General features: G+C 44.9%; 1 protein-coding gene across 2 annotated transcripts; it reads right to left on the bottom strand.

The window, feature by feature from the left end:
* Positions 1-12,134: 12,134 nt before the first annotated feature.
* LOC100216970 (60S ribosomal protein L12-3) lies at positions 12,135-13,547 on the bottom strand. 2 transcript variants are annotated; one of them, XM_008683076.4, is made up of 2 exons: positions 12,942-13,547; positions 12,135-12,592 (listed from the first exon to the last, which is right to left on the bottom strand). In XM_008683076.4, exon 1 carries the CDS (start codon positions 13,447-13,449, stop codon positions 12,949-12,951), a length of 501 nt encoding a protein of 166 aa, XP_008681298.1. In that variant the 5' UTR covers positions 13,450-13,547; the 3' UTR covers positions 12,135-12,592; positions 12,942-12,948.
* Between the last annotated feature and the right edge of the window lie 263 nt (positions 13,548-13,810).

Below are 13,810 nucleotides of genomic sequence, written 5' to 3'. Positions count from 1 at the left end.
GGGCTAGATTAAAAGTGGAATATACTTAGTCATATTTTATCACATGATTTATATTAAACAACACAGAGATATAGGTTTCATAATTAAACATCTAAAACTTTAGGAAACCATATCTTTTCAACTGTAGCTCCGATTTTAGTGATTCTTGAACTCACGATCTCATAACAACGCGTAGAATATTCTTACGTTGTCCGTTCTCATGTTTGGTGTACTAGTATATTTATGTACTCCTTGTCTATTTGTATGTATTTCTACGAGTAGTAGCGAGGTCACAAGAAACCCGAAGACTAATTTCATGAAGTACCTGGGAATCTAAGGCAAGTTGTGCCCTTTATCACTTTTCTCTACCTAAAAATGTTCCTGTTAATCATTGTGACATGCTCAGGTTAATTTGATGGGACCTAATATGTTTCCCTAGTATTGTTTACCCACACCTTGCAAACAAAAGGACTATTGGGTAGATTTGCTATTGCTCTACCTGGTTTCGGGAAATTAATGTTATATTATGATCATGTTCCAATTTTACTATTGTTTTGATTATTTTTCATGATATGATCATTATGTTAATTGGAACATGGAGCGACCACCCGAGAAAATAGTGCTACCACAACGGTGGTATGGGATGCTCTTGGCTGACTATTTAGGAAAGCAAGTGGAGGACTACCTTACCCGAAAGGGGCAAGGGCGGTAGAGGAGTTGTGGTATAGGGAGGTTCTCGGGTCGATCATGTTGTGATGACTTTTTGAACGAGGCATTCCTATATCGCCCTTCTCAAAAATCGTAGCGGGTTTTCTGAAGCTAGTGGAACTTTGTAAAGGCCTCGTAGTGCTATCTTGTCTCGCCTCCTTGGTAGATGTGTATGGGATTCATGACCCCATGGCAGATGGGTAACACGACTTGTGGATAAAGATGTGCAAGCTCTACAGAGTGTAAAACTGGTATATCAGCCGTGCTCACTGTCATGAGCGGCTCGGACCCTCACATGAGTAATTTGTGGAACTAAACTTAATTTGTCATATGAATTGCATTGTGAGTGTTATTATTAATTGTGATCTCTGAGAGCACCTAGAGGGGGGGTGAATAGGTGATCCTGTAAAACTTCAAAACTTAAGCCACAAAAACTTGTTAAGTGTTAGCACAAGTATGGCCAAGTGGCTAGAGAGGAGTCAAAACACAATAACCACAAAAATCAATCACAGAGATGACACGGTGGTTATCCCGTGGTTCGGCCAAGTACAAAAACTTGCCTACTCCACGTTGTGGCGTCCCAACGGACGAGAGTTGCACTCAACTCCTCTCAAGTGATCCAATGATCAACTTGAATACCACGGTGTTCTTCTTTCCTTTGATCTTTTCCCGTTTGCGAGGAATCTCCACAACTTGGAGTCTCTCGCCCTTACAATTGAGTTTCACAAAGAAGCACGGAGTAAGGGAGGGAAGCAACACACACAAATCCACAGCAAATTGCGCACACACACGGCCAAGAATCGAGCTCAAAAGACTATCTCCAAATTCTCACTAGAACGGAGCTCGAATCACTTAGAATGACAAACGAATGCGCAAAGACTGAGTGTGGATGATCAAGATTGCTCTAAGGTTGCTTGGTATTCTCCTCCATGCGCCAAGGGGTCCCTTTTATAGCCCCAAGGCAGCTAGGAGCCGTTGAGAACAAATCTAGAAAGGCCATCCTTGCCTTCTGTCGTCGGGGGCACCGGACAGTCCGGTGCCCGATTTCTTTCCTTAACAGGCGCAGCCGACCGTTGCCGACCTTTGCAGATCTGGCGCACCGGACAGTCCGGTGCACACCGGACAGTCCGGTGCCTCCTTCCGACCGTTGGCCAGACCACGTGTCGCGCGCAGATTCCGCGGCCGACCGTTGGCTCGGCCGACCGTTGGCTCACCGGACAGTCCGGTGCACACCGGACAGTCCGGTGAATTTTAGCCGAAGTCGCCGGAGAAAAAAAAACCCGAGAGCGGCTGGTTTGCTCCGTGCTGGTCTGGCGCACCGGACACTGTCCGGTGCACACCGGACAGTCCGGTGCCCCAGCCCGAAACAGCCTTTGGCTGTACACAGCCACTCTCCACTTCTTTTCTTTTCTTCTTCTTCCTGTTTCTAACACTTAGACAAGATATTAGTACACAAAACCAATGTACTAAGGCTTAGAAACATACCTTTACTTGTGATTTGCACCTTGTTCAATCATGGGCACATTTTCACATTTAAGCACTTGTGTTTGCACTCAATCACCAAAATACTTAGAAATGGCCCAAAGGCACATTTCCCTTTCAATCTCCCCCTTTTTGGTGATTTATGCCAACACAACATAAAGCAACTAGAACAAGTGCAAAATCACTTCAAATAAAAACTAACTTTGAGTTTTATCCAATTTTGGCATATATGGATCATCTTTTGCCACCACTTGGTTTGTTTTTGCAAATCAAACTCAAATCTCTATCTCTAAGTCAAACACACATGTTGAAGCATAAAGAGAGTCATTTCAAAAGAGATTGATCAAAGATTTCAAAAACTCCCCCTTTTTCCCATAATCACTATTTCTCCCCACAAGAAGCCAACTTTTGACAAAAGAGACAATGCAAGAGTTTTGACAAAACAAAAAGCTCTATTTCACTATTTTCAAAATTTCTCAAGTGGTAGCTGATCCATTTATTGTTTTGGCCTTTATTTTCTCCCCCTTTGGCATCAAGCACCAAAACGGGATCAATCTTGGCCCTTTAACCCCATTGCCTCACCAGAATCTTCAATTAAGAGCAAATGGCAATAAGAGTTCATGAGATGGACTTGGAATAAGTTACCCTCTCATCGGAGTGCAGTGGAAGTCTTTCATGGTCCAAGTCCACCTTTTCCCTTTCAATTCTCCTTCGAGACTAAAACAAGCAAACTCAAGCATATGGTTAGTCTCAAAGGGTCAAGTTGTAACACAACTCCCCCTAAACATGTGCATCACTTTGCAACGGACTTGTGAGGTCCAGGGAGTGTTTGTACAACTTGAGCACCACAATAAGCAACAAAATGCAGAATGAACATGATCAAAAGCATAAACACATGTATGCTGCAATTCAATCCAAGTTCCACGAATCTAAGACATTTAGCTCACTTCGCAGCCTGCAAAAGGTCTTCTCATCTAGAGGCTTGGTAAAGATATCGGCTAGCTGGTTCTCGGTGCTAACATGAAACACTTCGATATCCCCCTTTTGCTGGTGGTCTCTCAAAAAGTGATGCCGGATGTCTATGTGCTTTGTGCGGCTGTGCTCAACAGGATTTTCCGCCATGCGGATAGCACTCTCATTATCACATAGGAGTGGGACTTTGCTCAGATTGTAGCCAAAGTCCCTGAGGGTTTGCCTCATCCAAAGTAGTTGCGCGCAACACTGTCCTGCGGCAACATACTCGGCCTCAGCGGTGGATAGGGCAACGGAGGTTTGTTTCTTAGAATTCCACGACACCAGGGACCTTCCTAAGAATTGGCACGTCCCCGATGTACTCTTCCTATCGACCTTACATCCAGCATAGTCGGAATCTGAGTATCCAACTAAGTCAAAGGTAGACCCCTTTGGATACCAGAGCCCAAAGCAAGGCGTAGCAACTAAATATCTCAGAATTCGCTTCACCGCCACTAAGTGACACTCCTTAGGATCGGATTGAAATCTAGCACACATGCATACGCTAAGCATAATATCCGGTCTACTAGCACATAAATAAAGCAAAGATCCTATCATTGACCGGTATGCTTTTTGATCAACGGACTTACCTCCTTTGTTGAGGTCGGTGTGTCCGTCGGTCCCCATCGGCGTCTTTGCGGGCTTGGCGTCCTTCATCCCAAACCGCTTTAGCAGATCTTGCGTGTACTTCGTTTGGGAGATGAAGGTGCCGTCCTTGAGTTGCTTCACTTGGAACCCAAGGAAGTAGTTCAACTCGCCCATCATTGACATCTCGAATTTCTGCGTCATCACCCTGCTAAACTCTTCACAAGACTTTTTATTAGTAGAGCCAAATATTATGTCATCGACATAAATTTGGCACACAAATAAATCACCATCACATGTCTTAGTGAAAAGAGTTGGATCGGCTTTCCCAACCTTGAAAGCATTAACAATTAAGAAATCTCTAAGGCATTCATACCATGCTCTTGGGGCTTGCTTAAGTCCATAGAGCGCCTTAGAGAGCTTACACACGTGGTCGGGGTACCGTTCATCCTCGAAGCCAGGGGGTTGCTCCACGTACACCTCCTCCTTTATTGGCCCGTTGAGGAAAGCGCTCTTCACATCCATTTGGTACAACCTGAAAGAATGGTGAGCGGCATATGCTAGCAAGATACGAATTGATTCTAGCCTTGCCACAGGAGCAAAAGTCTCCTCGAAATCCAAACCTGCGACTTGGGCATAACCTTTTGCCACAAGTCGAGCCTTGTTTCTCGTCACCACTCCGTGCTCGTCTTGTTTGTTACGGAACACCCACTTGGTTCCCACAACATTTTGCTTCGGACGAGGCACCAGCGTCCAAACTTCATTCCTCTTGAAGTTGTTGAGCTCCTCCTGCATGGCCAACACCCAGTCCGGATCTAGCAAGGCCTCCTCTACCCTGAAAGGCTCAATAGAGGAGACAAAGGAGTAATGTTCACAAAAATTAACTAATCGAGACCGAGTAGTTACTCCCTTGCTAATGTCACCCAGAATTTGGTCGACGGGATGATCCCTTTGAATCATCGCTCGAACTTGGGTTGGAGGTGCCAGTTGCGCTTCTTCCTCCAACACATGATCATCTTGTACTCCCCCTTGATCACACGCCTCCTGTTGATGAACCTGTTCATCGTCTTGAGTTGGGGGATGTACCATAGTTGAGGAAGAAGGTTGATCTTGCTCATCTTGTTCCTGTGGCCGCACTTCTCCAATCGCCATGGTGCGTATTGCGGCCGTTGGAACGTCTTCTTCATCTACATCATCACAATCAACAACTTGCTCTCTTGGAGAGCCGTTAGTCTCATCAAATACAACGTCGCTAGAGACTTCGACCAAACCCGATGATTTGTTGAAGACTCTATACGCCTTTGTATTTGAGTCATAACCTAATAAAAACCCTTCTACTGCTTTGGGAGCAAACTTAGAATTTCTACCTTTCTTCACTAGAATGTAGCACTTGCTCCCAAATACACGAAAATAAGATACATTGGGTTTGTTACCGGTTAGTAGCTCATACGACGTCTTCTTGAGGAGGCGATGAAGGTAGACCCTGTTGATGGCGTGGCAAGCCGTATTCACGGCTTCCGTCCAAAAGCACTCGGGGGTCTTGAACTCTCCTAGCATCGTCCTTGCCATGTCGATGAGCGACATGTTCTTCCTCTCTACCACACCATTTTGCTGTGGTGTGTAGGGAGCGGAGAACTCGTGCTTGATCCCTTCTTCTTCAAGGAACTCCTCTACTTGGAGGTTCTTGAACTCGGACCCGTTGTCGCTTCTTATCTTCTTCACCTTGAGCTCAAACTCATTTTGAGCTCTCCTGAGGAAGCGCTTGAGGGTCCCTTGGGTTTCAGACTTATCCTGCAAAAAGAATACCCAAGTGAAGCGGGAAAAGTCATCAACAATAACTAGACCATACTTACTCCCTCCTATACTCAGATAGGCGACGGGTCCGAAGAGGTCCATATGCAGCATCTCCAAGGGTCTTGATGTCGTCATCACATTTTTGGTGTGATGAGAGCCTCCCACCTGTTTCCCTGCTTGACAAGCTGCACAAGGTCTATCTTTTTCGAATTGAACATTAGTTAGACCTATCACGTGTTCTCCCTTTAGAAGCTTATGGAGGTTCTTCATCCCCACATGTGCTAAGCGGCGATGCCACAGCCAGCCCATGCTAGTCTTAGCTATTAAGCATGCATCTAGACCGGCCTCTTCTTTTGCAAAATCAACTAAATAAAGTTTGCCGTCTAATACACCCTTAAAAGCTAGTGAACCATCACTTCTTCTAAAGACAGACACATCTTCATTTGTGAATAGACAGTTATACCCCATATTGCATAATTGACTAACAGATAGCAAGTTATATCCAAGAGACTCTACTAAAAACACATTAGAAATAGAGTGCTCATTTGAAATTGCAATTTTACCTAAACCTTTTACCTTGCCTTGATTCCCATCACCGAATATAATTGAATCTTGGGAATCTTTATTCTTGACGTAGGAGGTGAACATCTTCTTCTCCCCCGTCATATGGTTTGTGCATCCGCTGTCGATAATCCAGCTTGAACCCCCGGATGCATAAACCTGCAAGGCAAATTTAGGCTTGGGTCTTAGGTACCCAACTCATGTTGGGTCCTACAAGGTTAGCACATATATTCTTAGGGACCCAAATGCAAGTTTTATCTCCCTTGCATCTTGCCCCTAACTTCCTAGCAATTACCTTCTTGCCCTTTCTACAAATAGCAAAGGGAGCATTGCAAGTATAATAAATGGTAGAAGGTTCATTTGCTACTTTCCTAGGAGCATGAATAACATTCTTTTTAGGAACAACATTTTTCCTAGTAACATTTCTATCATACACATAAGAAGAACTAGGAGCAAACATGGCATGAGAATCATAAACATATGAATCAAAAGCATCATAACTTCTATTTGCATTTCTAGTATGTCTTCTATCATGATACAAAAAGGCATGGTTCCTTTTAGCACTAGTAGCCATAGGGGCCTTCCCTTTCTCCTTGGCGGGAATGGGAGCCTTATGGCTTGTTAAGTTCTTGGCTTCCTTCTTGAAGCCAAGTCCATCCTTAATTGAGGGGTGTCTACCAACCGTGTAGGCATCCCTAGCAAATTTTAGCTTTTCAAAATCACTTTTGCTAGTCTTAAGTTGAGCATTAAGACTAGCTACTTCATCATTTAGTTTTGAAATTGAAACTAGGTGTTCATTACAAGCATTAATGTCAAAATCCTTACACCTAGTACAAATTGCAACATGTTCTACACAAGAGTTAGATTTATTTGCTACTTCTAATTTAGCATTCAAATCATCATTAATGCTTCTTAATTTAGAAATTGTCTCATGGCAAGAAGATAATTCACAAGAAAGCATTTCATTTCTTTTAATTTCTAGAGCAAGAGAATTTTGTGCACTAACAAATTTATCATGTTCTTCATACAACAAATCCTCTTGTTTTTCTACAAGTGTGTTCTTATCATTCAAGGCATCAATCAATTCATTAATTTTGTCTACCTTGGTTCTATCTAGACCTTTAAACAAGCATGAATAATCAATTTCATCTTCATCACTAGATTCATCATCACTAGAAGAAACATAAGTGGTATCTCGAGTACTCACCTTCTTCTCCCTTGCCATAAGGCAAGTATGACGCTCGTTGGGGAAGAGAGATGACTTGTTGAAGGCGGTGGCGGCGAGTCCTTCATTGTCGGAGTCGGAGGAGGAGCAATCCGAATCCCACTCCTTTCCGATATGTGCTTCTCCCTTGGCTTTCTTGTAGTGCTTCTTCTTCTCTCTTTTGTTCCCCTTTTCCTGGTCACTTTCATTATCCGGACAGTTAGCAATAAAATGACCAAGCTTACCGCATTTGAAGCATGATCGCTTTCCCTTGGTCTTAGTCTTGCTTGGCTGTCCATTTCGACTCTTTAGCACCGTCTTGAATCTTTTGATGATGAGGGCCATCTCTTCATCATTAAGACCGGCCGCCTCAATTTGTGCCACCTTGCTGGGTAGTGCCTCCTTGCTCCTTGTTGCCTTGAGAGCAATGGGTTGAGGCTCATGGATTGGGCCATTCAACGCGTCGTCCACGTACCTCGCCTCCTTGATCATCATTCGCCCACTCACAAATTTCCCAAGAATTTCTTCGGGCGACATCTTGATGTACCTAGGATTTTCACGAATATTGTTCACCAAGTGAGGATCAAGAACGGTAAATGACCTTAGCATTAGGCGGACGACGTCGTGATCCGTCCATCGCGTGCTTCCGTAGCTCCTTATTTTGTTGATAAGGATCTTGAGCCGGTTGTATGTTTGTGTCGGCTCCTCGCCCCTTATCATCGCAAATCGTCCGAGCTCGCCCTCCACCAACTCCATCTTGGTGAGTAAGGTGACATCATTCCCCTCATGAGAGATCTTGAGGGTGTCCCAAATCTGCTTGGCATTGTCCAAGCCGCTCACCTTGTGATACTCGTCCCTGCACAAAGAGGCTAGCAACACAGTAGTAGCTTGTGCATTTTTATGGATCTGTTCATTAATAAATGAAGGGCTATCCGAGCTATCAAATTTCATTCCACTTTCCACAATCTCCCAAATGCTTGGATGGAGAGAAAATAGGTGAGTACGCATTTTGTGACTCCAAAATCCGTAGTCCTCTCCATCAAAGTGAGGAGGCTTGCCAAGTGGAATGGGGAGCAAATGAGTATTTGAGCTATGTGGAATGCGCGAATAATCAAAAGAGAAGTTTGAGTTAACCGTCTTTTGTTTGTCGTAGTCGTCGTTGTCCTTTTGGGAAGAAGAGGACTCGTCGCTGTCGTAGTAGACGATCTCCTTGATGCGTCTTGTCTTCTTCTTCTTCCCATCTTTTCGCTTGTGGCCCGAGCCCGAGTCGTTGGACTTGTCATCCCTTGGCTCGTTGACAAAGGACTCCTTCTCCTTGTCGTTGATCACAATTCCCTTCCCTTTAGGATCCATCTCTTCGGGCGGTTAGTCCCTTTCTTGAAGAGAACGGCTCTGATACCAATTGAGAGCACCTAGAGGGGGGGGTGAATAGGTGATCCTGTAAAACTTCAAAACTTAAGCCACAAAAACTTGTTAAGTGTTAGCACAAGTATGGCCAAGTGGCTAGAGAGGAGTCAAAACACAATAACCACAAAAATCAATCACAGAGATGACACGGTGGTTATCCCGTGGTTCGGCCAAGTACAAAAACTTGCCTACTCCACGTTGTGGCGTCCCAACGGACGAGAGTTGCACTCAACTCCTCTCAAGTGATCCAATGATCAACTTGAATACCACGGTGTTCTTCTTTCCTTTGATCTTTTCCCGTTTGCGAGGAATCTCCACAACTTGGAGTCTCTCGCCCTTACAATTGAGTTTCACAAAGAAGCACGGAGTAAGGGAGGGAAGCAACACACACAAATCCACAGCAAATTGCGCACACACACGGCCAAGAATCGAGCTCAAAAGACTATCTCCAAATTCTCACTAGAACGAAGCTCGAATCACTTAGAATGACAAACGAATGCGCAAAGACTGAGTGTGGATGATCAAGATTGCTCTAAGGTTGCTTGGTATTCTCCTCCATGCGCCAAGGGGTCCCTTTTATAGCCCCAAGGCAGCTAGGAGCCGTTGAGAACAAATCTAGAAAGGCCATCCTTGCCTTCTGTCGTCGGGGGCACCGGACAGTCCGGTGCACACCGGACACTGTCCGGTGCCCGATTTCTTTCCTTAACAGGCGCAGCCGACCGTTGCCGACCTTTGCAGATCTGGCGCACCGGACAGTCCGGTGCACACCGGACAGTCCGGTGCCTCCTTCCGACCGTTGGCCAGACCACGTGTCGCGCGCAGATTCCGCGGCCGACCGTTGGCTCGGCCGACCGTTGGCTCACCGGACAGTCCGGTGCACACCGGACAGTCCGGTGAATTTTAGCCGAAGTCGCCGGAGAAAAAAAACTCGAGAGCGGCTGGTTTGCTCCGTGCTGGTCTGGCGCACCGGACACTGTCCGGTGCACACCGGACAGTCCGGTGCCCCAGCCCGAAACAGCCTTTGGCTGTACACAGCCACTCTCCACTTCTTTTCTTTTCTTCTTCTTCCTGTTTCTAACACTTAGACAAGATATTAGTACACAAAACCAATGTACTAAGGCTTAGAAACATACCTTTACTTGTGATTTGCACCTTGTTCAATCATGGGCACATTTTCACATTTAAGCACTTGTGTTTGCACTCAATCACCAAAATACTTAGAAATGGCCCAAAGGCACATTTCCCTTTCAATCTCTTATTTATTTGGGTTGTTATCTACTTATACTTAGTAACTGCTAATAAAATTTTGACCAACTTTAAAAGCAATGCTCAGCTTTAACCATCTCCTTTGGTAAACCTTACACTTCACGTGAGCTCCACCGTAAGTGAGCTCATGCACATTATTCCCCACAACTTGTTGAGCGATGAACGTATGTGAGCTCACCCTTGCTGTACTCACATCCCCCCAGGTCAAGGGCATGTACCACAAGATAAGGAGCATGAAGGATGTCGCTATGAGTTCGTGAGAGGTCTAGGTCGTCGTCTCCCAGTCAACTTTGGTTGTTGGATCGTTGTCTTCGTATGATGTAATTATTTAACTATTTTGTACATAACTCCTATTATATAGTGAAGATGTGACATTCATTTCTATACCATGAGTCATCATATGTGTGAGACTTGATCCTAGCACACATTTGTAACTCACCCGAGTTTGTCCCCTAAATCCGGGTGTGACAACGACAGATCTTGGTCTATTCTACGAAAGAAATCAAGATCCTAGCCTCGCAGGGTACACAGATGCTAGTTATTTATCGGACCCTCACAATGGAAGGTATCAAACTGGAATTGTATTTATGAATGGTGGAACTGCTATTTCTTGGAAGTCCTCCAAGAAGACTCCAGTAAGAACATCCATTAATCATTTAGAGATTATTGCCTTGTATGAAGCCTCACGTGTATATGTCTGGCTTCGAAGGGTAATTAGTCACAATCAATCATCATGTGGGATTCACTCCATTGAATCATCCACCATTATCTATGAATATAACACAGGTTGTGTTGCTCAGATGCAACAAGGTTATATCAAGAGCAATGTTACCAAACATATATCCCCATATCTATTCTATCCTCATCAACTTCAACAAATTTTTGAGATTAGGGTCATGCAAACAAAGCCCCGTGACAATCTCGTAGACTTATTCACTAAGTCACTACCTTATTCCACATTTCAAAAATGTGTTAAGGATATTGGTATGCGTCGACTTAGAAATTTGCTTGCATAAGAGAGAGTACCTCTTTGATCGAACCTAATACTAACATCACATTGTAGTCTTTTTCTATATGAGTTTTACTATACAAGTTTTCTCATATTAGATTTTTAATGAGGCAATGTCAACACAAGAATATGTCTGCCTCTTGATTTTTTTTCCATCGGAGTTTTCAATAAAGACCCAAAAGACATCATACACTATTATTTTTTTAATTTTTCCCACTAAGTTTTCTGGAGTTTTACACATTATGTTATTGCAAATCTCCTATTTTTACATGATTTTAAGGAGACAGTATATGATGGACAGCTGCTTGAGTGGGAGTGTTACAACATGTAAGCAGTTTTCTTACTGCTCTTCGGCATCAGGACTGACCCTTTGCACGACGTCGCTTTTCCCGTGTATGGGCAAGCGGACATGTTCCTTGCCGACCTCCCCCTCACGTTATTTTGCAATGGTGCTCTAGGCAATTATTTGCTCCTTCACGATTTGAGCCTCGAACACAGGCACGACGGGACAGCCAAATCCACATCTGAGAACGTTACGGCAGCCGGGTGGCTGACATGTGGGCAGCCTCCGAACGTGACAGCCTCCGAACGTGACAACAGACAATCTGTTCGCCACAGAGGGGGGGCTTGTCATTCTTAATTGCTATTGAACTTACACACCGGAAACGGTTCATTTGCAGTTACTTTCGGGCAATAACCTGTGGGGCCAACTGGAGAGTGACCCCACAAGTCAGTAACCCATTTGTAGCTAATTCCCCAGAAGTAACTGCATAGCATCTAGTCCCTCACCACAGCATATGCTGAATGTAAATGATGACTCTTCTAGAAAGTTGGGAGAGCTCCTGCACGAACTCTTCTATTTATGGTATCCTCCGGTTCTGTGTCAACGATCTCCAATGTCAACGATGATATGAATAACACCAGGTTTGGGTTGTTGCATTTCTCCTTGACAGCATTGTAACAGAAATAGCTAGACACACACACACACTACTCTGTTGCATGAATTGATTTGCCCATATGGGGAACGCAGGATGATACACATGATTGTACGAGTTGATATGGATACCCAGCACTGTACAAGAAATATTAAGTGAATCCAGCTGAATTAGAACCAACAGACACTCAGGCAAACCATCAAAGCACATGGAAGTATTTATTAATCAACAGGTAAGCTGCTGCATCCAGAAACAAGCGATCACTACAGACGCTTTGACAAAATCCAACCTGGGCGAGTCATTCAAACCGAAGCAATATTTGTTAGGCGTCTTTTTTTTCAAAATGAGAGTTAATGCTTGCCCACAGGCTTGAAGTTGTTCAGCACATTGTTTAACTGCATATGGCATGAGTTTGGAGCTGGGAAAATCTCATCGCTGCCCCCATCCAGCATGAGCCTTGTGCAGTGGAGCTAATGAAAGACACTGTTCCTAGCTATATATAGTAAAAAGCACGCATCCACCAGAAAACCATAGCAATGGGTAGCAGAGATACATTTTAACAAAAATCTAGCTAGAGAAAATTACTTCAACAGACAAATCTAGCTAGAGAGAATTACTTCAGTAGACAGACAACCCTCCTAGACTCCAATCCTGCAAGAATACAAAAGGAACCGTGTCAAGCTACTGCATATGATCCATAACTGAAACAGCATTCGGCGAGAGTTGAAGCATAATTCATTCAGTACACTGATAAACACTAAATCCTTCGATTTTGAAGATTGAACAGCAACTAACACAAGGAACCACACTTATTAGCTATGCTGGTCCCATTCTAGCAATTCATGAAAAAAAAAGAATCACCGGAGCATCGCTTAAATGGAGGAAACGTGATCGCGAACAAAGTACATCCATTAACTGTATCGGCTACAGCAGCTCCAAACGACAAAGCGAAATGGTTCATCAATATTACAACCGAACAACAGAAATTTGCTCATGATACCCTCTTCTTAAGCGGACGGGATCTCCACCTCGCCGTCGTCAATCTCCTGCTGGAGGTCCTTGGGGTCCTTGCCGTCGACGGTGCAGCCGACGCTGACGCAGGTGCCGAGAATCTCCTTGACGCAGCCGGACATTTCCTTGGCCATGGACCTGGGCCTCATGGTCCTGGCAATCTCGATGACGTCGTCGAGACTGATGTTGCCGCTGTGCTTGATGTTCTTGACCTTCTTGCGGTCCCTCTCGGGCTCCTTGAGCGCCTTGATGACGAGCGCCGCGGCAGAGGGAACGACGGAGACCTTGGCCTGTCGGTTCTGGACAGTGAGCTTAACGGTGACGCGGAGGCCCTTCCAGTCCTTGGCCGTCTCCTTGGCAATGTCCTCTCCGATCTTCTTGGGAGAAAGACCGAGCGGACCGATCTTGGGGGCCAACGAAGACGCCGCGCCTACCTCGCCGCCGGTCACACGGACGAACACCTCCACCACCTGCGACGGGTCGAGCTTGGGCGGCATGGCTGCAGGCGTGGGGTGGCGGCGGGAGCTAGGGTTCAAGGCGCGATTGCTTCGATCGAATGGATATATTACAACGGCTGTGCCGACAAGTCTGCAGTTGGGCCAGTTTTTTTTGCATTTTAGTCCTTTTAAAGTTTTTTTTCACAATTACGTCATTTGCGGTTTCATTTCAAAAACTGGACCCTGGCTCCGCGCCTAGCTTCTGTGTGTCGGCGCCAATTTTTTTGGCATGCATAGATCAGAATCCGGGCCACGGTGGAACTGACGTGGCGCGTACCTCGGCGTCATAGATCTTGGCACGCCTATAAATATTTCCCTTCGGCCGTCAGTTTTTTTGATCATTTCTATTCTTCGAAACGAC

Source organism: Zea mays, chromosome 5, assembly GCF_902167145.1.
Source record: "Zea mays cultivar B73 chromosome 5, Zm-B73-REFERENCE-NAM-5.0, whole genome shotgun sequence".
NCBI classification, from domain to species: domain Eukaryota; kingdom Viridiplantae; phylum Streptophyta; class Magnoliopsida; order Poales; family Poaceae; genus Zea; species Zea mays.
This window is presented reverse-complemented; position numbering and strand designations above follow the sequence as displayed.